This window comes from Eucalyptus grandis, chromosome 7 (assembly GCF_016545825.1).
Source record: "Eucalyptus grandis isolate ANBG69807.140 chromosome 7, ASM1654582v1, whole genome shotgun sequence".
NCBI lineage: Eukaryota > Viridiplantae > Streptophyta > Magnoliopsida > Myrtales > Myrtaceae > Eucalyptus > Eucalyptus grandis.
The window spans coordinates 56,899,409-56,923,333 of NC_052618.1; the positions used below are offsets into that span (position 1 = coordinate 56,899,409).

General features: G+C 39.3%; 1 protein-coding gene across 5 annotated transcripts; it reads right to left on the minus strand.

Annotated features, from left to right (window-relative positions):
- On the minus strand, window positions 1-23,538 carry LOC104454403 (anaphase-promoting complex subunit 1). 5 transcript variants are annotated; one of them, XM_010069234.3, is made up of 37 exons: window positions 23,164-23,538; window positions 22,470-22,533; window positions 21,206-21,290; window positions 19,697-19,983; window positions 19,398-19,503; window positions 19,147-19,307; window positions 18,151-18,338; window positions 17,917-17,986; window positions 17,157-17,327; window positions 15,464-15,954; window positions 13,812-14,271; window positions 13,082-13,420; window positions 12,078-12,161; window positions 10,609-10,701; window positions 10,439-10,498; window positions 10,157-10,255; window positions 9,798-9,938; window positions 8,062-8,142; window positions 7,270-7,341; window positions 6,924-6,995; window positions 6,129-6,222; window positions 5,936-6,018; window positions 5,718-5,774; window positions 5,497-5,574; window positions 5,267-5,388; window positions 5,017-5,177; window positions 4,428-4,504; window positions 4,238-4,351; window positions 4,053-4,154; window positions 3,338-3,478; window positions 2,828-3,001; window positions 2,416-2,479; window positions 2,191-2,330; window positions 1,962-2,107; window positions 1,674-1,752; window positions 1,224-1,322; window positions 1-831 (listed from the first exon to the last, which is right to left on the minus strand). In XM_010069234.3, exons 1-37 carry the CDS (start codon window positions 23,379-23,381, stop codon window positions 442-444), a joined length of 5,463 nt encoding a protein of 1,820 aa, XP_010067536.2. In that variant the 5' UTR covers window positions 23,382-23,538; the 3' UTR covers window positions 1-441. The 5 variants fall into 5 exon arrangements, with proteins under 5 accessions (XP_010067536.2, XP_010067539.2, XP_010067538.2 ...); XM_010069237.3 differs by lacking the exon at window positions 12,078-12,161; XM_010069236.3 differs by lacking the exon at window positions 8,062-8,142.
- Window positions 23,539-23,925: the final 387 nt, after the last annotated feature.

Here is a 23,925-nt window from a genome sequence, read left to right on the forward strand (position 1 = left end):
TTTAAGTAAATGCCTTAGGAACCTTTTTTCTGGCGATACAATCATAGGAACTGAATGTATCCAAGACTTTGCTTAACTGAAATCTGTCAAATTACATCTATGTAGCTAAAATGTGTTATACATAAGAAACTGGAAAAGAACCGTGAGATCTTCCTTCACGTTCCTATACAAGCATCTGCTAGCTATAAATAAAGCCAGTGTCTTACAACAGGTGTGACATGGATTGCCCGCTCTACTCCAGCTCGTTCGGAACACCTGGGCCTCCTCCGCCGCTCCGCGACTTTGCTTTCCACGTATGCACAAATGACAGACTGCCATTTGCTTGCCTGAGTATGAAGATGATTGTGGAATGCTGCACCAATGTGCTAAACCACACAATGAAAGAACGGCAACTCATGATGAGAACCCCTTAAGCTCGATGAGAAATGCTTCAACCACTCATCATGAGGAGCACAGAAGCCTCCCTATCTCACTGAGAGCGCTGATGTGAGTAGTTGGCAATAGCAGCCGCAGTAATGGAACCGAAGAAGACGATGATACCGACTTTGCATTCACTTTCTTCACTGCTTTTTCCACAACAGATGGAGAAGGTATGCCAAACCACTGGAGATACCAGGAAAGGATTATCGACCTTCTCTTTCCATCAGATCCATCAGCGGGCCACCTTCCCAATGTCAAGTAACTATGCAAATCATCACTCAAATGCCGAGAAAATTGGAAGAGATCTTCCAACCGTTTCCGAAGTGAACCTATAAAAATGGACTGAACAACACTGCCTCTTGCATTGGTGAGCTTTCCACCTAATGATGCTTGAGTGTAGGCAAGAGCAAGCTGCATGGAGAAGGCCAATGAGAAACATTTGAAGTGCACATCATGATTGTGCAGGAGAGAATGGTAGATAGATTACACCAATAGGCCTACTGCCCATACCAGAAATCAAAATTTTGTTTCAGAATAGGGATTTTAGCTTGACATACTTCAGTTTTTGGTTATATGGAGGATGATGGTCCATGCCCCTGATTTGTTCTCATTTACTACTGGGCAGTCCCATCTTTGCACAATGATACGAGCAAACAAGTTCATGCATCACATGATACCTAGAGCTAACATGTGCACATGATCATCGGTGAATTCTTGAATTATATATGCTTCCTGCCCAATTAATTTGTCTTTTGTCCTTCCAGAGTTGAATCTGAACAATGATCAGGAATTAAGTGCCATACCTTTAAACTTGAGACAGAGACCGAGTCACACAAAACATCATTATTGTTCTTAACCAGATCAGCCATTAATTCCATAGTTGTGTACAATGACAAATAGACCTGCACAATGTTGAAAGGTAATTAAGAGATGAAAATCATTGAAAGCAGCAGTAGTACAAGTAATACAAGACACTCATAACAAGAGTTCTGACACTGAAAGAATAATGCAAAAGCAACCACTGTTCCACCAGAGCGAAGGTATGTCCACCTCAAATATCATACATATGATTTCCAATAAGCTCTAAACACTGCTTTGAAAGTGCAACTATCGAAGGCAAGCTACATTTGCCCTCTGTGACGCTACATTTAACCTAGCCATGAAATTAACCATATATGAATGTATTACGCAATCAACTTTTTCTTTCTGAGGTAACTCTTTTTTAAGGTGAATTTTCTGGGTTAATTTGCTACCTGCAAAAGGGCTGGTCTGTCCTTGCTTACACATTCAAATAGAACTTGCACACAGAACTCTTGGAAATCAACATCTGGTCTGCAGAAGATATTGCAATCGATTAGGATAGATAAGACAAGTATGGCACACGGCTCAGGGACCCAAAGCAGAATGGACTTTTGGGCGAGCAATACTGATCCACGGTTTACTGTTTCCACTGTAACACCAAAGTCATATAACTGTTTTTCTCTTTTTTCTTCTTTGTTTTTAAAATTTAGGATCATCTGAATGGAAAACCGCACACTTACCTGCTATTCCAAGATGGGTCACGGCAGAGCTGTGCAAAAGCAATCAAACTGGGCACTGACGAGAATGTACTGACTAACTGATCAACAGAGATATAATTTCCAGCAGTATTCCCACTACTAGCTCTCAAATTGGTCATACTGAAAACCTACATCAGAGAAAGGCAGCTTGATGCCAAATGTAGCTCAATGCACGTGGAGGGAATGGAAGGGCAGAAAATGATTTAATGACCTTGTGCATTGCTTGAGATAGCAGCGACTGACACCCTATGGGATCATCCACGTATGAACAGGCTCCAACCTTTCGTTTAATGTAGAGGGTCCCCGAATTGAATGGGTCATTCTTCGCACCATCAGTCCACCACGGTTTCTCTATAAGTTAATAGAAAATAAATCATGAGACACGAGAATTTACTAGAGAAACCAAACAAGAAATTACAAAGCAGTATCTGGCCACCTTCAGGTACAAGGTTTATGACTTGAGTCCAATATCGAGGGCCACAAACACGGACGGATTTCAACTGCAATGAAAAAATTAAAACAGACTGATAAGCTACAAATTTGCCACATAGGAATGAGCACAGAGGATCAGACAGAAATCACCGATTTTTCTATCCCTTTTTTTTTTTTGGGGGGGAGGATTTGAAGAAACAGACAGGAATCACCAATCATTTCAAGGTTTTCCAATGGTGCTTAGGGACTACAAACCTGCTCTGCAGATACTGCCACAATAATATCCACTATAACAATTGCAGCAATTGAAAAGCTCGAAGAGTGGCGTGTTAAGCCCTAATATCATGTCTGATGAGGGAGTGAAAAAAAAAAAACAGTAGCCTTTACTGAAGAGGTCAAGTTTTAGAACTACTTACAATAGAACGCTCTGGTAGAATGCAAGGGGTAATTTCACAAAAACTAGTTTCCGAGTAATTTTCACTCTCCTTGATTGTGACCTCAAGAGGAGCATAAACAGGCAAACCAGTGTCAACATCAATTGTCTGAATCCAGCGAGCTTCTGTGGCTAGAACATACAAATGTCTGAATGCCTGGAGAAGACATCACTTCATTACAAATCACTTGATTAAAAATCACTTGATATTGTGACAACCAGTAAAATTCACACTTTTCAGTCAGAACAGCCAGAAAACTGGGTTTAATGAACAACGCTAAAAATAATACTACAGATGGAAATTTGCAAGCATACGCAAAAGTTGGGCCCAAAAGCTTTTGATACAAAATGCAATTTAACACATACAGGTCTTCAAGTGTAACAAAATGTAATTTAATGTGCACAGGTCTTCAAGTCAGCTTTTCTTGGGGGGGGGGACATAACATTAATAGGAGAAAACTCCGCAACTTCAGTAATAAAATACTCTGATTACCTGAAGATGGCAACGATTATCATTTGGTCCAGCAGGCAAACGTGGATAGAGGGTAATCAGCAAAGCAGCAATTGAGCTGTTGCTAGTAGAAAATGTGCGCATGCCTCCCCCAAGAAACAAGAAGCCAATGGCCAAGCTTATCTAAAATCAGGATGAAATTGGTCAAAGCAATAAGTTAAAATCTAGAGTGCAACAATATCAATCAGAAAAATTTCTCCACTTGACTTTCTCGGAGGACCATTGTGACATTATAAGGATAAATCTATGGCAAACAGATTTGGAAGATACAGATACCCGATCCAACTCCAACCAGGGAGAAAGATCAAATACACTTGCTTCTGAAAAGGTATTGCAGAGATTCTTGAGGCTTTTTGCCAAATAAATGGGAAATTTGCTCATCAAAAGGGCACCAACCACCATATAGAAACATTGAGCACAAAATCTCCATCAGCAAACTAAAAAAGAGATGGAAGCTTAGCAGAAAATTTCAGAACCATGCAAACTTCTTCCTTTTCTGTTCTGCCTCCTAATTTACTGATTTATAGACAAGGTAATCCACTGATACATCATCATATGATATTTTCACTTAGGATGTCTGATTCAACATATAGCAATATGAAAACAATAATGCTTTGAGGATACACGAATCTGAATTATAGATTACCAACAATCAATTAAACAATCTTCAGCACAACTAACAATGATACAAACTTACTGTCATTTGTGTTCCATAATTAGAATGACCATCAGCTGAATTTCGTCCTCGGAGAAATTTCAATAAGCGTAACGTTTGTAAATGTCCAGAACCTGCCATCACCTGGTCTTCCACCACATCAGTAAGAAGGAAATGGCAAAATTCAGGAACAGAAGGTAGTGGGTACAGAACAGAAAGCAAAATACCACAGAAAGAGAGAGCACGATAAGATGAAGACAAATCTCCAGTGTGCCCCTATCAACATAATTGGCCAGCCCCTTGGGAAAGTTGCTTCCACTAACGGGAGCAACAGGCTTCATCTGTCGAATTAAATATAAGTTATACACAATCATAAATATAGTTCTCATGTGAGTACAGCCAAGCACGATTTCAAACCTCATTTAGGAAGTAGACTGCATATTCATACAGTAACTCCTGTGCATTTCCATCCATAGTACCCGCAAACTTGAGACCTGTCCAAAGCAAACGCTAAAAGAAGTCACTGAAAAGAAGATGTACTTGCTCTGGACATTTATCTCTCTCTCTCTCTCTCTCTCTTTATTTTTTTAATCTTGGAAGCTGATGTGAATTAATTACTGCTGTAGACCCCAACTTAAGAAAGCATTCAAAGAACAACAGTGCTATAAGAAAGCAAGTAAAATGGAAAATGCAGACAAGGAGTACAAGCCAGTCAAGCAAGACATTTTAGAGATCTACTTTACAAGATATACAGCATAAAGAAACTGAAAACAGAGATACTGTACAAAACCTGAGAGCTGATTTTAATATATTCCTAATGAGTCAATAATCTAATTTGGCGTCCTTTGGCTGGTTTAGGCTCTCTAGGTCAAAGTTTTTTTCTTTCTTTGTCGAATCTCTAGGTCAAAGTTCATTATGCTTATATACTGCTTAAAGATCTGACAGCTGATTTTAATTTATTCCAGTAACAAAAATACAAAACTACATATCCAGAGAAGATTATTACCAAGAGAAATACATGCTCCAGCTACTATATTTATGTATGCCTGAACAAGTGCTTCTACATCAGTCTCCATGAGATTCTCAACATCCTCTCTAAGGCCTTCAACACCGATTTTCACTATTTCAGGCACCTGACTCTCAATCCAGTTTTTGGAAGGATGAACCCTACATGATAGATATTTATCACCATGATTATATCTAGAGAAGAACAATTGCAACTTCAACTCCAGAATTGCTTATCTGAATAATGTTACCTGCTCCACATGATCATGTTCCGAGCAATAACTCGAAGCATTATGAAGTCAGGCCTCACATATTGCAAATCAAACTGTGTGCAAGGAATTGAAAGCCTAGACAAAATCACCTCGGATTCAGTCTGTTACAGAAATGCAAGAACCCCTTAGAAGATACAAGAGAAAAATAAAGATGTCATGTTGCCACATCCTAGCAACTAGGACTGCTTCTACAACTTAACAGAAAGTACCTTTAAAAACATTAGAGCAAGGGCAACAATAGCCCCAGGTGCAGTCACATCAACATTGAAAGCCGCCGTATCCATCATCTATGAAAACATTAGGAAACAAAAAGAAAAAATAGCTAAGAGGAAGTGATAACAGCATTAGTTATCTTACGACACCACTTTGAGCCTATATAATTGTATCATGAAGGCAGACTCTAATCTAGAGCGTTAACAGCTGAAGTAACCTGCCCAAATCCCCGATTGTGTTCCTCTGTTGAGGGTGTCAACAAATAAGATCTTTCCTGAAATAAGCAAAACATTCAACTACTTATTGGCTAAATCATGGAGAAATATCTTGTGAAATACAAGGATCAAATTCACTGAAGATCTTTATATCCATAATTTTATCTGACCAGCCTACCGCAACAATAAGTAATAACATAGGACAAAAGTATGTACATACACTGTGAAGTTCTTTGCCACCAATATAGTCAAACAGCCTATCAAGCAAAGTTTCCACAAATCCAAGCATGTCCAAGCCACGCCCTTGAATTCAATAATAGAATGTTAGGTGCATGGTGAAACCATCATATGACTGATGTTGCAAAGAAAAAAGTAACTTGCTAATTTTGACAGGAGACTGAGACACCACGTACCAAGTGCAACAAGACCCAGTGAAAAACCTGCAGAGACAGCATAACCCTCTCTTTCAAGCACATTATCTCCACCACTTCTTCGACCTATTTCACTCTGCATAATTTATAACAACCAGGTCATGCAATGATAGCAGATGCTTTGAAAGGATTATCTTTTGGTCACTAGCATCGTATGACAAAGCTAGGCTGCATTTTGAAATGACAGATCAAAGCAAAGATTAACCATTTCACAGGTAGCAATGTACTAGTTTCTGATAGCACATAGCAAGAATATGCAACTGTCTACCAACATTTACAGCCAGAGGTCAAGCAAACAATGAGAATTTGACATACTGAGGGGCATCAACCTAGTGGGGGTCTATAAAACGTGGTGGAGAATGCTCCTGCAATCATAGTCGAAGATATCGGTTTAACATTATCTTAGGTGACATACTTTTTATATGTAGACATTCAGCATCAAATAAAGACAATCGGCATTGTATCCATAATTAACTTTAACTCAGTTATATACACAACACTTGAGCAGTATGCTTGGTTGGCATCAAGCCACACTGGCTGAAAACACAATGCCATCATAAGTTCATAACTATCTAGCTATAGTGATCAGAGGACAAAATAACTCTGTCACAACATGCAATAGCAAGAAGCAGTAAAAATTTTAGTAAGACCATGCATGATTTATTGTAGAAAAACCAGTCCAATTTCACACTTGCAGATAGGCAATCTATCAACTTCAAAATAGGCTAGCTAGATTATATAGATGTATCAGTACTAAAACAAAACAAAACAACATACCAAAAGAATTTGCATTGTTTGTGGATGTGCTGAACCTTCATAAAGAAGCCCCACTGACACAAGCGCTGCTGACTTCAGAGTCAATTGAAGAGAGTATGAAGTTCCAATTAGCATTTGAAATAATTCTTTTGAGTATCAAAATCTGAAACAGTTTGCTAGCAAGTGCTTCATTATGTAGAAACAACCTTAAGATGGATCTTTAACACCCTCATGATAAAATTAGTAATTACAAGGCGCACAATACACACAGTTGCCAGAGCATGAAGGCACACTCATAACTTTAAGTCACAAAAGGTTACACCCGTGGTGATAAATTATCTGATAGTAACTGCATCAAGGTGCAAACCTGCAAAAGTGTGGGTAACTCTAACTCAGGAAAAGTTGATGGATGCCGAGCAGGTATATGAACATAAAGAACCTGCAACACAGAACGCCAGTCATATAGAGAATGTACTTAACAGAAAGAAATTTGTGACCTAACAAATGATTGAACTGTAAATATAGGCTTAACAGACTTCTTTCATTGTAAACAGTGTAACTTTGTGATGGAGGAGCATAATCCTATTTTCTAGTATTTATAGTGTTTTTTTCTTATTTTGTCTTTACATGGACTATTAGGGTTAATAAGTGGTCACATGGTAGTCATGTGAAATTTAATGAGCTCCAATGGTCAATATCAAAAGTAAATTATGTCAGATCAAGGGTGGAGATTGTCTTACATCTGCAACCCTTAAATAGGCATTTATTTCACTGTCATTACATTTCCATGTTCAATATATATGATTGGTTCTTATGAACCCCAGAATAAGATTTCTCTGTTCCAGCTTTCTAATGTTCTTTTTGCTATCTTTTACTTTTCCTACTACAGTATCAGAGCCCCTGTTAGGGCTTTCCCAAAATCACTTTGACTTTTTCCAAGTATTAAAAGCTCAAACTGCTCTAAAATCTCAAAATATTGGGATGGGAGAAAGACCTCAGAACCACCATGCAGCTACTGGCAACAATAACTCCCAAGGTTGATCGAATACTTAGATTATAAATTCAAGATGAAGATGCACTTCAATGACTCCGATAGACATCGATATGAGTGATGAAATAAGTGAGCAGCGGTAAAATGGTGTAAGGAAGAAGATTTCACCTTTGAAATTGCTGGATGCATTGTCCCTCTATAAGAAGCTGCCAAGCCTATCATTAGTCCCACAGTTGTGCTTTCATGTTCCTACATGCATGAAGCATCACAACAGAAGAGAACTTAGTGGAATACATAACCACACAACTACAAATAGACAGATGACAAGGACCAAAGATAACAACATCAGAAAAGTTGAAAATACAAGACACCTATACCAATAGCAATCCTGAAGAAAATCAATTAATACATAGTAGGTGGAACAAGAAAGAGATCAAACTTTTGAATTATAGAAAAACTAGAGGAATTTCAAGAGAAAATAAACAAAAAATCCGAAACCTTTGTAAGCACGAGCAACTTAGGTGACATATACAATTAAGTGCCCTATATAATGGAGGAATCCTAGGCCAGATACTGCCAATCCAAGAATTTCATAGAAAGAGTTGACAAGGTCACTATCATAAGTTAAAGGAGAGACGTCCTATGTGATTAGATGGTTGAAATGCAACCATAAGCACTTTATACTCTCTATACTCCATAATAGAACATTAAATGATCAGCAAAATTGGAGAAAGATGGTTCTGTTTTCTAACTAATTATCAAACAGTTGGAGGAACTAGATAAACCCCCCTACATTGTTCAATTTGGCCACTAAAACTTTCCCAAAGTTTCATTTTGTTAAGTCCAAACCCTTCAAAATGAAACCATTAGTTTCCATTAATTTTACAAATTACTAGTCTGCAGTGTGCCCAAAATAGCCACAGGAAACATTCCACCTTGACCATGCAATAAGTTCCTACAATGAGCTCCTATGAACTTCGAGTTCCTACAATGAGCTCTATGAACTTCGAATGGAAACCTCTATAAGTCAAAAAGCAATGGATCTGGATCAACAACTAGACCACCAAATCAACATTGGAGGCGAATGATTAAGGCAGCTATGACTTCAAGCAGGATGCCTAAATTGACAACTAATTTATGCTAGAAAGGCTTGTCAAGACCGTCATTGACAGGGTGATCCATCTCGGAGCCCGTGATGCCTAATCATGTGGCAGCCTGGACAACCTTCTATCATGGGGAAAGAAGAACTCCACTGGTCTATCTGCTGATTGGCCAGAAAAATGTGAGTCTCAAGGTCAAATTGGCTCCAGGAATTTAACTCGGCCAGAAGTGGCACCATCAGCCTCTAGTTGGTTCTGAAGGCACTAAATGGTGATCAACATGTGTAAAATGTCGTTGAGTTTAAAAGGTGTGCACACTAGGCATCAGGGAGAGAAAAAAAAATAACCAACAAATCTAACTGCATCAGCGTAAGCATCTATAAGCCAAGCCCCGATGAGCATGCAAGTACATGACTCAAATTGATACAGAAAGATGAATTGTTATCAAAGACACAGAAGCAGAAGACTAAACCCTCAAAATTGAAATTACAGTGGATCATAATGAAGGATGCAGAATATAAAATGGAGATGCTCACAAAGACTAATGTGAAAGTAAAAGCAGTGAATGGCAACACAGCAGCAAGGAACTGATTATGTATGATGATTAATCAGTTTGATGACTAATTTTTGTCTATAAAAACAATTTTGTAACAAAGATTGTTTACCTAGGAAAAAAAAACAATAGATGCTACATGGATCTTCCATACTAAAAAAAGAACAACCATTGAAAAATAGTCAAGTGCTCCAATCCAAAGCAAAATAGGTAACAAGCAGAAGAGTGAATAAATCTCAAGGAGAATGAACCTGTGAAAAATACTGGTATATGTCAGTGATACTTAAAACACGTAGATACCCATGCAGTCCCAAAGCAAGAAGGAGGCCTGCATGTACAGCATTTGGCTCTTCAGGCTTGTTATATATTATCCATGTTCTTGACACTTTTCCCTATTAGAAATAGAATACCCCATATCAGATGCAGTAGAAACATAGACAGCATATTTGTAAAAGAAAAGGGTCAATGATTGCATAGCATTGCAGGACCAAAAAGCCACCTTAGTAATTTAGAGATGCCTCGTAAGCTATTTTAAATTATAAAACATAAAAAGAACTACTAGCTGATGCTTCATAACATATATAAGCAAATCAAATTCAGAGATGGATACCTGAAGCGGTGCCAGCCTTAGACCAGCGGCAACGGCATTATGAAAATCAGGCCAAGATTTAAGTTCTTGTATGTTTCTCGTATTTGGATCTAGATTCACCTACAAAATATAAAAACATGCAAGAAGAGACAGCAGGGGCCAGAAATTCAGACACGTGGCAAGGAAACCAATCAGAAGTTGTCAAAATTTTAACTAGATACATCCTGCCAAAGATTTTTTCCTCCGGTAGGAAGGAAAAGACTTTAAAGCACATCTCATCAAAAGAGTATAACAAGTACATACAGTTGCATTCTGCTGGGCAGGTAATCGACCAGCTAAAACAAGCTTTGGCACTGTAAAGGCCTACAAGAATGGTATAAACTTCTCTGAGGCCCAGCAATTGAAACATTCATAAACTTCAACTGAAGCTGAAAAAAATGGAACATATAGTCGCCAGAAGAAATGAGCTGCACCTCAGTCAAGAGTGTATATATAGTGGCAAGAGTGAATGCACCACGACCAATGGGAAGAGCAGTGGTCCTCTGAGCAAACTGCCATAACTGAACCTTCAATGGGGAAAAAGAGCAGAATATAAGCAATATATCAGACTATCTGCAATTTATGATTTTAGGAGAACATAGATAACCACATTATGAAAGTTCCCCAGACCAAGACATGGTGACATATGTATAGCACAATTTAATGGTAATGATACAGGAAAGCATATAACATGTAAAAATGACTGCTAGGGGTATCCTAGCACTGACATTCAGATCACTCAAGATCGAACACTGGTGCAAACAAGCCAAACAACCAATCAGCTATTTGGGTCCATTTGTTGTTTACTTGGCTTTCAAGTTCAAACTAAACTAGAATAGATTAACAAGCTGTTTAGCCCTTAGCCCGATTAAATTCCCAACTCGAGCAAGTCATGAGCCTAAGCAAGCAGGTAGGTTTAGAATATACTTAATCCAAACATCAATGTAGTAAGCAATCTCTTCCTTTATACGCCCCCTTCCCCTCCCTCTCTCCTCACTTCTCAGAAACAAGCACACAGTAGATGAACAAATTATTAACCACTCGAATCCCTTTCATTATTAAGATGCTGATTTACAAGTAATTTCGGAGAATATTTGTTGAAGTATTATCCCACATCACTTGGGGTCCTAAATGCTCAGTATATTCATGTGGTCTCCTCCACCTATCAACTTAAGCTTTTGGGTTGGACTTTCTAACAATATTTTTGCTTGTCTTGTGGATATTTGAACAGGTCGGTGGATCCAAGACAGGGGTTACTTCTTTACTTTGGCAACAAGATTGAGTTTGGTTGAATTCCTTTAGTTCTAAACTTATTTTCTACGCTGGATCATTTTCCTCACATTGTCGCTCTCTCTGCAAAGGTCACAGGTTCAATTCAGGGAAATGCCTGTGCAAAGTAGGGAAAAGGCACATACATCTAATCCTTCCCATACCCGACAATATGTGGGAGCCTCATGATGCCCCTTCTATTGCTCTCTAATGGCATGTTTACTGCCCAGATCAGATAGCCACTGCTTCCTAGATGAGCTTGCATATGAAAGGTTGCTAGATTTGCATTCAAGTAGCCTTAAAGCTGCAGCCCGTGTATCTTTAGATTTTGAGTCAAAACCATTTGGATCATTATCTGGATAGTTCAGGAAAACCATGTGTTATTTTTACAGAGGAATTTTGCTCGCATTTGAATGGCCAGTGACTTGACTCAAGCCAATTTGGTCTTTAAAGTATATTGGCCACCCTTTCAAGTCTAGTTCGTATTCTGAAAATGAATCTCAATCAAGATGAAATTGAGTTCTGAGCATTCAAGCAACTAGCTATATCTTTTGTTCCGATTAAATCTCTAATTGATAGTAATAATTCATAAGACATATACAATGCAGAAAGATTTCCAAAGAAGAAACAATACCTGTTGGAGGTCCTGATCAGAAGCACTAGGGTTGACAGATGTTTGAATTGCCACAGGTCTTGCAGAGCTGAGAAGACGTCTAACCTGATGGGAATAGAAGAAATATCAAGATCCAATCAAATCTAAGTTCCACCACATCTACAATGGAAATGCCATCCTCGCAAAAACAATTAAAACAAAGAATTGCCAACAAACACTGCGAGAGCAAAGGTGTGATTAATGGACGTGAACATAGCTGTCAGGAGCCATGTCATGTGCTGCCATGCCCCTCTTCCTATATTCTAGATGGAGGACTGCAAGGCAAAAGATGAAATGAAAATTCCAGATATGAGCTGGGGCACCTCATCTCTCCTTTCATTCTTTTAATCTTTTTAGATATGCAGTGACAGCTTATCTGGCACTAGCCTTGGTTGAAATCTTATATCTCTGTTCTCACATTAGCTCATGATGTTCCTATTTAATGAGCTTATGTACTTATCACATGAAGAAACATATGAGGTGCTCTTATGGGTACTAACAAAAAGTACTTGGGATATATCACACAAAAAAAAACCAAAGGATTTTTTTTCTTCTGTTGTTGAATGTAGCCAAGCAGGAAACTACAAAAACACAAATTATATAAATATATACATAAATTGCAAATGGAAGGAAACTAAACCATGCAACAAATGAGCATTGCCTATAAGACTAGAGGAACGTATTTGAGTTAGAGAAACCATGTCCCACTATTTGTGACTGTAGAAATGACTAGCCCCTTTGCCTTCAACTCGAAGGAGAAAAAAGACAGACATACGATTCAACCTAGCTAGGTGACGTGCTTCACAATATTCAAGTAATCAAAGCTATTAATGACAATTCATACAAGAGTCGGGGTAAGCAATACAAATTAACCAACGCCCCCCCAACAAAAGGGAAAGAGCAATCACTACCGTGTATAAAAATGATGACATTCAAATCAGTGAATTCACAGCAACATTGGCTCAACCACTAAACAAAAAACTAACCTCATTCAGTCGTAAATCTCGGCCATACCGCAACTGAGTGCAAGAAGTAAAGATATGCTCCATACCATCTGTGACAGATCCGTCAGTTGAATCTGCATCCTCAAACTTAGCATTTTCCGAACCAAATGAATCAAAAACAACACTTGGAATTGTCACGGGATGCAAATGAAGCATGTAGGGAGTGGACATTTCAATCAAATTCTCGTTTGCCTGTGCTTCTTGTACACTTGTTTTGCAAGGCCGCTCTAAACGAGTAAGAGCGAGATCTTCCCGACCAAGAAGAACATAAGCAGCTGCAGGCCAGTCAGTAGGAGGAGATTCTCGACACTTGTCCAAAGCCTGAAGAGCACAAATTAAACGTCAGGAATCAGGAATGATACATGTCCAGTGAATATGGTCAGTACAAGTTCAAGGGATGTCAATAAGGACACCATTGTAAAGCCCCAAAAGGAGGATGAAGACTTGTTACAAGCAATCAATAAACCAAAAAACTCTACTTCCATCTCACGATTAAATGCAGAAACTAGTGGCAATTGCCCATAGGGAAGAACATCATTAAAATTTCTGATGTTCTTCATTGCAGCTTAGCACCGGGACATTAAAGGACGCTTGCCTGATGAATAACTACACTATTTTCTGCACAGGGTTTTGCAAGAATGTTTGTGTTACAAGATACCATGGAAGATGCACTTAATAATGGAGAAGTGGGAAGTCCTGATGAATAGCTCACATGTCGTAAAGGAAGAGACACGCCGGGAGGTAGGCTATCTAGCTGTTGCAGTCCAAATTTTTCACCAACCATTGCCAAGACGGTATGCTCCTCAGCAGTAGAATAAGATCCCGTAGCAACATTACAGCAAACTCCACAAGGAAGATTATCCCCTGTCTTCTGGGCACTGAATAGTAAACTATAAAAAGATACTATTTTTTTAGCTCGGCTTGCAGCAAAACTTCCCTCTTTACGAATTAAAGGTGGAAGATCATTGGTATCAGCAGAGCTAAAACCATGTAGCAAGCAGTTTTCAAGCCATCTGAACAGATTGGGTGGAGATCTTCTGGACAACGAAGTGTTATGCGTCCCAAGATTATTGAACAGATAGGGGAAATCACGAACATAGTGATCTATATAGCACTCCTCACCCAAAAACTTGGCAATATTGCATAAAAGAACTGCTAAAAGCTCCAAATCCCTGCAAGGAACATCGAAATCAAGATTGCAGAGATAAATAAATTGAAGAAAATAATATTCAGACCCCAAAAGTGGAATTCATTTACTGAAGAAGCAGCAGGTGAGAAACCTCAACATAGAAAGTTTGGAGTTGATAATACTTAAAACATTAGCAAAAAGGTCAAGACTGTGATCCATATTCTGGGCATTAAACATCACAGTTCAGGCAACATGCGCACAAAATTTTTAATAAGCAAAAGATGTATATCCGACTGTTGTTGAACATAGAGTTGAATGCCACTGGTGCTTGGCAATAACAGAGACTGGCTACACCTACCACTAATGCACGCACAACAGAGATTTCTACAGAAGCTGTTGATACTTTAAGAATTAACAGATAAAAGTAGAATAGCTTCATAAGAACTTCTAGTTGCCAAAATTATTTTTTTTTTTTTAACATATTTGGCACTAAGACCTACAAACCACCCAATGGAACAAAACTGTCAGCATTAAGCAAACCTTCTAAGTGAGCTGTAAATTCTGAGTTTAGTGCATTTTGTGGGACACAGCATTTTAAACAACTCGAAAGCTGAAATCATTAGGAGAAAATGGCCTTTGTCATAATTTTTGAGAGCTCAAACACCTCAAACGCTCTTGCAAGACCCTGATAGACCCTAAAAATGCTAGAATTTTTCAAAGTTACAACCACATCATATTGAAAAGAGCATCAGTTCTAGAAATGCCCTAATGCCCTAGTTTCATCACATAGCAGGCTTCACTTGTTAACAAGCCACCCAAAACACAATTTACCACTTAACCACATCAGATTAGATGCAGCATGTGTAGCTGCAAAGAATTAAGAAGGCTGCATAAAAAGGAGGCAGCACTGGAACTATTAGTCTAGAACGAAAAATACATGAGCAACGACGGGTGCCATTTGGCTCAGCTTATGAATAACCATCTGACAAAGATAAGGCTCATAAAATGTCGGAAGATACTGTATTGGCCTTCCCACAGAAGCAAAGAAAAAACATATTAAAAATTATATAATAATGAAAATATCTCATATGACTTCAAATGATCGAATATTTAAGGTGTTCAGTTCACTATTTAACAAATGTCAAATCTCAAATGCCAAAAGGAAAACATAAGCAAAAAGCTGAAAACAGGTCGTTCCAAGTACACACCATGTGTTTATTGAGGACTGAACTTACAGCTTCCGCAGATTATCAAGTTTAAGGCTTTCATATACTGCATGTAAAGAATCTAAACTCTTCACCAGTAGCTCAGAGTAAAATGTGCTATCTCCAGTGGGCTTAGCTTCTGTAACAGATCTACTGCAATCTACTGCCTGACTCTCTAGTACAGCTTGAGAGGAAGCTCCAGTAAAAGAGCTCAGCTTGCAGTAATTTTGATGGAATTGGCTATTCACAAGGAAATCCCAGGATGACTGACAAGTTGAAACTGGAAATTTCTCTGAAATGTATGTGGATCTTCTGCACATTTGCAACATTAAGCTGCTAAACGAGACCCATTCTGAATCAACGCTTGAATCAGCCTTTGATAAATAAGTTATGTCATTATCCCCCCAAAGAAGTGTGAGAAAATGATTATAGAGGCTAGAAATCATCCCCTCAGCCATTGCTTCCATGCAATCTTTTACCAATGAAGATGATGGACTTTGATGTAATGCACAACGAAACATCTAAAGAACAGAAAGACATTGATCATCAGTGATGCATCAAGAAGTCCTAGAACTGTAACAGATAACACCATTACATTCTTAAACAGATAACATGATAAATGCAGTCCCCACATAAGACTTTGAAGTGCTAGTGCTCAAAGTTACTTAATAAACTGTTGGCAAAAGCAGAAAAGATAATGAACATGAAAAAGCACTTGCACATGTGCAGTGTAACATCTCTTACAAAAGGAACTCCTAATAGGAATAGCCTCTGGATGGAACAGGTAGCCTCCCCATCCCATCCCCATTCCCTGTATTTGCCCTGACCCAGAGCCTGGGTAGCTATTTGACTCTTTAACCCATTTCTGCACCCATCCGGAAACCAGGTTTTGGCGCAGGGGACAAGTTACCCTTTCCATTTAATCCACGTGGCTTTTTCAACCAAAGAGTTTCTTTTTCTTATAGACATAATGCAAAAAGTAGAAGTAATAATTTGCGGAAAAAAGGATGAACCTAACAAAAGAAAAATAAATAAAATGGTCTGTCATTCACCTAATCAAGCACCTGCAACATGCACATCATTCAATAATATTACTATTAAATAAAAAAATCTAAATTGTGGGCATAAAATGAATATAAAATCATAAAGCACCTTGAAAGATTACTCATAATATATGTGATGAGAGATTGCACTTATTCCCATTTACATAGGTCTATAGAATTAGTATGTGTACAGCATTATTTATAAAAACAAGAAATCAAACTTCTATAGTCCTCTTATCTAGAGTCTTGTAACCATGCCCCCAAGGAACTTGTAACCATACTAAGGAAATGTTATCATTGCCAATGCACAAATTTGACAAACTTTTACAAAAAGATGTTTGACCAGATCCTCAACTCTTCCCAGCTTAGTCACATATAGCAATTTCAAAAAAATAATTGTAATAATACAAGAAATGACATAACATGTGCGTGGCTGAATCTTGTGTCGGTTGTGCACAAGGAGGGTTGGGCATAGGACCCCATCGCCATCCATGCTTGCCTTGTCCCACAATAGGAGGCACACTTAGAGACGCTATCTCCAACCCACTATCAGCGAAAAGCTCCCACCCCAAAGTCACAAGTATCCAGCAAGCACAGTTGTTTGGAATACACGTAGTCAACTTACAAATCAAGGACCTACAGGTTGGGAATAAGATATTTTTCTGTGCATGTTGATATACCTGCCCGTTGCTGATAACTATATTAACACGCCCTTCAACAGCATCTGCTAATCCGATGATTTTTACATCATGGGACACTGCTACATTTCCTGAGAACTCCATGTTATGCAGATGCCGACACCTACTCAGACAAGAAGGCAACAAATACCTACATAGGCATAGCTTCCCTGACTGCACAAACCATAAGTTCAAGTTAGGAATCTCACCATATCACATAGAACATGCAACCTCAAACTCCGGGACATACAACAGTTCCATGATGCAGGCATAGAATTTCATAAGACTCAAATAAATTCTCCCAAAAGCAACACTTCAGTGCAGAGAGCATCTAAGCCATAGACAATTTAAAGCCGGGGTAAAAACTGCAGCATAAAAACGAAATAAGAAATCTCCATACAAATCAATTAAGTGTGCATGATTTCTTACATTAATATTTCTATATCAGCAACCATAAATAAGTTTGCCACGCAACTACTTTTCTCTGCTAATTAAGAAGTTAGCTATCCTGCTCTCCACACTACCTACTTCAATAATCTAAAATTATGAACAGACTACTGTCCTCCAGAGCTGAGAAAGAAATCACAACCAAGAACCAAAACCTATCAGGCAAAAGTATTCATACTGATCGATTTATGCAGAAGCCCATTTCATTTATGACCATATCCTTCAGCTCTTGAGAAGACTCCCATGCACTGAGCATGTCAATTACAAAATACGCAGGCATTAGAATTCAGATAAACTATTTATGCAGGAAGCTTACATAAAGCAGAAGGGTGTTTTCTGGTGTCAACACAATGATGTCCGTATGAGGAAGCAGTCCCAATTTTACTCTGTGAGAGATAACTCAAAATGAGTTATGATATTGTAGAATATATAAGTTTCGAGATCTACTCACACATGCATGCACACGCTCGCAGTACACTCCCCTCCCCTCCCTTCCCCCAACATATACACATGTGCACATGTCCGCTCACACAGAGAGAGAGAGCTCTACCCTGGCCGTGTCACAACCACCGGGGCAGCTGATACAGCAGGTATGCTCCAGCTCATGTCGGGCTTGACATCAAAAAGGACGTCACTGCTTGTTTCATAAATTTGAAGCCTTAAGGATAACAACTTCTTCTGTCCTTGTAGAAGAAAACAAACTATTGGAGTTGTGTCATCATCAATTGCCATAAAAACCTGTAACATGGAGGCAGCACGGTTCAATAAAAAGCACCATAGATTTATAGGTATGTTCAGATTATAACTTGAAAATTGTGAAGGGACCAAAACTTTTGTCAATAGCTTATAGGATGCTCGGAGAACATAACAGAAAAACAACTGGAGAATATGTTTGATTCAATGAATATTCCATTGCACATGAACTCAAAAAGTACAACTTCAAGCACTAAGACGTCACGAGGATGGAGTGAACAGTAGATCATTTGGGGTGAAACTTGGAACCAAAAGATACATGGATGGGCAACTTGATCGAGTTATAGAAATGAAGAATTAAAGGCATATCAGATATCAATATATATATATATATATATTTGGGGGTGGGGTTGGATAAATCTACATTTAAGACAAATATCAATATGCCTTGACTCAATTTTTAGCTATTTTACGCGTGCCTACGTATTCTTGCAACATGTTGATCTCAGACAAGGACCAATACCGAGCAAGGAAGCTAAAAAGGCAGCTAAGGCAAGGTACCGCATGGTCTTGAAAGCATTCCCACATTACTATATAAGCCAAACAAATTGACCAAGAAACAAGGATGCCAAAAATTCTCTACAGAGAAGTTCAGATATTTTTGGGTAACCTCTGCATACTGAACCAAAGTAAGTCATTGATAAATGACTTCTTTAACTGATTTACTATACTTTTTTAAGTCTATCCTCCAATTTTTATTGTATGAGTTGGTCAAGGAAAAATATTGCTTGACACACCAAACTACCTCACCAATCATTTGTTCTGGAAAAAGATAAGGAAAGAAAATTGGCACCTTACAAGCAGCTGCATGAGCACCTTTTCCCTGCCAAATTCTGTGGAAGGAGAATTGTTTCATCCGAACACCCAGAGGATTTATATCCGGCAAATTAGACATCACCTCATCTGCAGTAGGATTAACAACTTCTGCCACCCATAAAGAATGTTGAGCTTTTCCTGCACAGTAGTTGATTATGATTAGCGCAAGTGGCTATGATCCTACTATATCAACAAAGAGACAGATGTTAAAGAAACTAGTGTGGAAACCTTTATTATATGATGCCATCAAGGGTACTTGCTCACTGGTCCATATCGTTCTTTCATTATAATCATTCATTATGTTAAGTTTTCCTCTGTCTTCAACGTACACAAACTAGATGATGGAAGTAGAGGGTAATTAGCAACAGAAAGAAGTACAATACAGCTATTGTTCACAAACTGAAAATAATCAAATAAAGGAAACAAAGTTTTCCACAATAAAAATTTTCAAGAGGAGAAATTCACAACACGTGTCTTGAAGATCCAAAAAAAATGAAGTGATTGACAAAATAAAAGCACTGGCATACCTGTGGATCTTCCATTGGATCCTTGAGAATCAAATGTGAAGACAACAAAGCTGTATCTCCCTTCAGTACATTATCATATGGACTCATGCAACTAAAATTACTTTGTGGACTATGTCCAATTTCTCTTCTAGGGTGCGAAGTGTCACTAGCACCAGATGCAAGGATTGATGATGAGAAATGAATGTTGCGTGGGAAGTCTCCTTCTGCAGCTTGCTCTAGCAGTAAACCAAACGGAAGAGGCCAAATTGAAGAGATGGACTGAGGAAGGGGGATTGTCACAACTTCACCTATCCAAAAGAACCCACAGTGGATCTTAAAATGAAACAAGTCTTTAAGATCCATTGGATGCAATCATGCATATTAAAAGTGGGGAAAACAAAGTTTGTAAAGCTTTCAAAAATGGGCTTAGCCGCCATCAATGAATCTCATAATGGCTTCATATGTGCAGGACGTCTGCAAAATTAAAATTAAAATTAAAACTTCTATTTGTCCATGATTGAGCAACATCATTTATTGCCATTTCAAATCAGGCCACATGGATCTTAAATGTACTATCACAATGCCCTCTAAAGAAGTTGCTTTTTATGTTGGCAGTCAATCCCATGGAGAACCTGATACACTATGGAATTGCTAGGAAAAATTAGTGAGTGGACAATACTTTCGTTATCAACAATAGTCTATACTTGAGGTCCTAAAAATATTATATGCTATAAAACCAGAATTTCCAGACCACGAACCTAAAGCTCGGACCGGAGACCCCTGAGGCGGACTTGGGATCTCAATGCCTGAATGCCGGATACAGGACCTGGCCAATGACCCCATGATCCGGTGCCAGACCACTGAACCGAGTCCCCAGCACTTGGACCCAGAATCCCCACAGCCAAAGCCAGGAGTACCCTGCATCTAGCATCCAAGGGCTGCGCCCAAGACCCTGGCACCTAGACCCAATACTCAAAGGGCTAAATCCAAGAACCCAGTTTCGGGATCCAAGACCCTAGGCCATACAAACTAGGATCTGGGACCCCAACCCTTGGAACTAAGGGCCCTAGGACCACACTCAAGAGCCCACATTAAAGCATGAGCAGGCTAACTGAGCACCTTGGGCTGAATCCGGTGTCCTGGGTCTAGGGGCTGAGGCCCCTAACTCAGCCCCTAGGAGCCTGTGTCCAGGCATCGGGTTCCTAGGTCCTAGAGGTGGGGTTCCTGGAACAGTCCCCAATTGGTCCTAATCTGGACAACTAGGTCCCAACTCCAAGGCTTGATGTATCAAACCCCGAGGGTCCTAGGTTGTGCATGAACCCATATCTATTTGTCAAAAACATGTTTCAAGGTCTTCCTGTAGGCTGTACCAATATAGGAAAATGAGTTCTCGCTCATTTGAAGATTCCCACCAAACATAGAAAGTTATACCATTTCCTCAAAGATATTTTCATTGGAAAGCAATATTAAATGTCCGCGAAACAAACAGACCCCAGGAAGTACATTTAGTGAACAGTGTTTCCTACTAACCTGAAGCATTATAGACTGTCAAAGAATCAGCTTGCAAGACACAAAGGAACGCCTCAGCCATATCACCCAAGTGACACCAACATGCCTAGAATTGAAAAATACCAACAATCGCAAGAAATGCTTAGCGATAAAAAGCTAGTTCTCATAGCAACAGAAAGATAATAGGAATAAACTGTCAAATCACATCAATTCTGCAGATTCAATAAAGATCTAAACAAAAAACAATGGACTCTGTAAAATATAAAGCCAAATTGAGCAATAGAAAGCATGAGAGTTCATGAGAAAGATCAAGACAGGGTATCTGAATAATACATTACCCGCTCATATGTTTTCAACCTTTGATCTGACTCATATAAACTCAAAACGCATATACAGAGAAGTTAGCAGGGGGTAAAGCAAAATAAGGGAAACAATAGTTATCCTTCCGAAGCACAGACTAGACTGAGAATACATGATCAATCATTTTCATTAAGTGCAAACTTAGTGCAATGGAGACTTCATCTGAGTTGCCTTAATACAAGGATCTTTTCAGAGTCGAGTAGGACTTTGTCGAGTCAGACCTCTGATTCAGGACTTAAAGAACGCATAATTTATAATTGTGGCAACTTGTACAGGATTGATTTTGTGTGTCTCTGGCCATAAACTTTAAGAATGGATGGAAAGTTAAAACAGCTAATGGAGCAACTAAAAGGTCTAGCCTCAGTAAATAATTTCTAATTAAAATAATAGAAGAATATTCATTTTATTATGATAACAAGAATGAGCGCCCTACTATACCTAATTAAAAGGGTTGACTTGACTAGCTCGTGGGTCAAAATAAAAGTAGATTGTAGTTCAAGTTCAAGACTATCTAAAACCTATGAATTTACTATCTTGAGAGCCTTGGTCATCACAAGACACCTTATTGCACATTAGTAATGATGTCATCCATGTATATTAGTCCAAACAGTCTGGCCTTTAAGTAATAAAATGAGGAAATAACAAACACCCTCCTCACATTTGGCCCCAATACCACTTTGCATCCATCTCTGCCATGCTGAAAGAGTACCAGTGCCATCCATTTCAAGACCTAATAGCACAAAGCAAAATCCTAGCTGAACTATTATGTGCTCTACATTTCTAGTTCCAAAACCATACTAATTTCTTTTGAGGGTTCTACAAACTATGCAGTACATGAAAAGGGTCCAGCAAAGTCATACGGTTGATGTCATAGGCACATAAGAAAGTGGATTGATGACATGGATTGCTTGGACAGCTGACGTACCATGATGACTGGAGAGGCTACCGTGAATCTTTTATAAACTCGTGAACCTGCAGTCCATATGATTCTGTTCACAGCAAGTTAGAAAATGAAGACGAAGTAAGATTAGTGCTGCTCTACATACTAGTGGTGGCAAAAATCAAGGAGTCCGATTCCCTTTTAGCATTTGATTCAGTAAAATCACAAAATTGCACCAGCATTACAGCCGAAAAGTCACCCTGTTCTTAGCATTTTGAAAGACCAAAATAAAACGTAGTACTGCCCTAAACATTACTGACACACGGGGTTTAACCTTTGATTGTGCTGAAAAGTGTAATATTATTCCAGATTCCTATAGAAACGTTTTCAACCGAATATCGCAAAATGAGCATACCATTCTTAGCCTATAACATATTTCCTGAGATAAATTTGCAAAGCTCAAGCGAGTCATCATTTAAACCTATACCTTACTTGATCATTAATATGTTCTATGCAAGTTTTTTTCTTTTTTTGAATTATAATTCAATTGAGTAAACTCGAGGTAACATCATTTTCGTCAAGCACTTTTCTAAGCATGGTGATATACAAATACTCGTCTGTATTTTGCCTCATTTAGTACCCGGTGCATTACTGTAGCAAAATTCAAACATTCGATCTCAATAGCATCACCGAGATGCCAAAAAGCAAAAGATGATCCAGCGAACGAACTACCGTCTACCTGTTCCCTCTTATGAAAATCTCGTGATCGCCGGAGCCGCTCGTCGCGGCGGCACCGGAGCTGGCCTCTCGAGCGACGCTGGAGTCGAAGAGGAAGTAATCGTACTTGTCGGCGGCGGCGGCGGAGTCGTCCTGGGGCTTGCCGTCGAGCGCCTCGGCCACCAGGCCGAAGGGCTTGAACTCGCCCAGCACATTCAAGTGGCGAGCCCCGGGGGACATCTTGCACGGCGGAGCTGGATCGGCAAGGCCCCCCGGCCGTCTCGACTCGGGTTCCCCGGAAGGAAATGAGATGCTGCCGGATGATTGCGCCGGAAGCGGACTGTGAAAGTGGAAAAGCTTCTCCCGACCTTGCTGTGTCCCGCCAATTTTTGGGGAATTCGAGATTGAAACCCTACTGAAAGTTGCCGTTCGGCAGGGGATGACAAACGGGCGGGCCGCTGTGGTGGGCCGTTCCGGGCCGGACCATTTGTCGCGCGGACCGTTACTGGGCCTAGGTCCAGGCTCCTCATTATTCGGGCCGCGCCATGCCCAGTCGTGGTTACCGCTTGCAGCCGTTCAGTAACCGTCGAGTGTCGAGTTGCCATTTATGGGCCGGAGCTCATAAACCGTGATTATGCAATAGGATAAAATATTGGGTCGAGCTAGGTAACCAGTTCAGTAATGCACAAGTCCATTTCGCGAGCGACGCTTGTCACTTTTTCAAAAAACCTGCAACTCCCTTTCTCTCTCTTCTTCATCATTTCTATCTTCTTTTTTTCTTTTT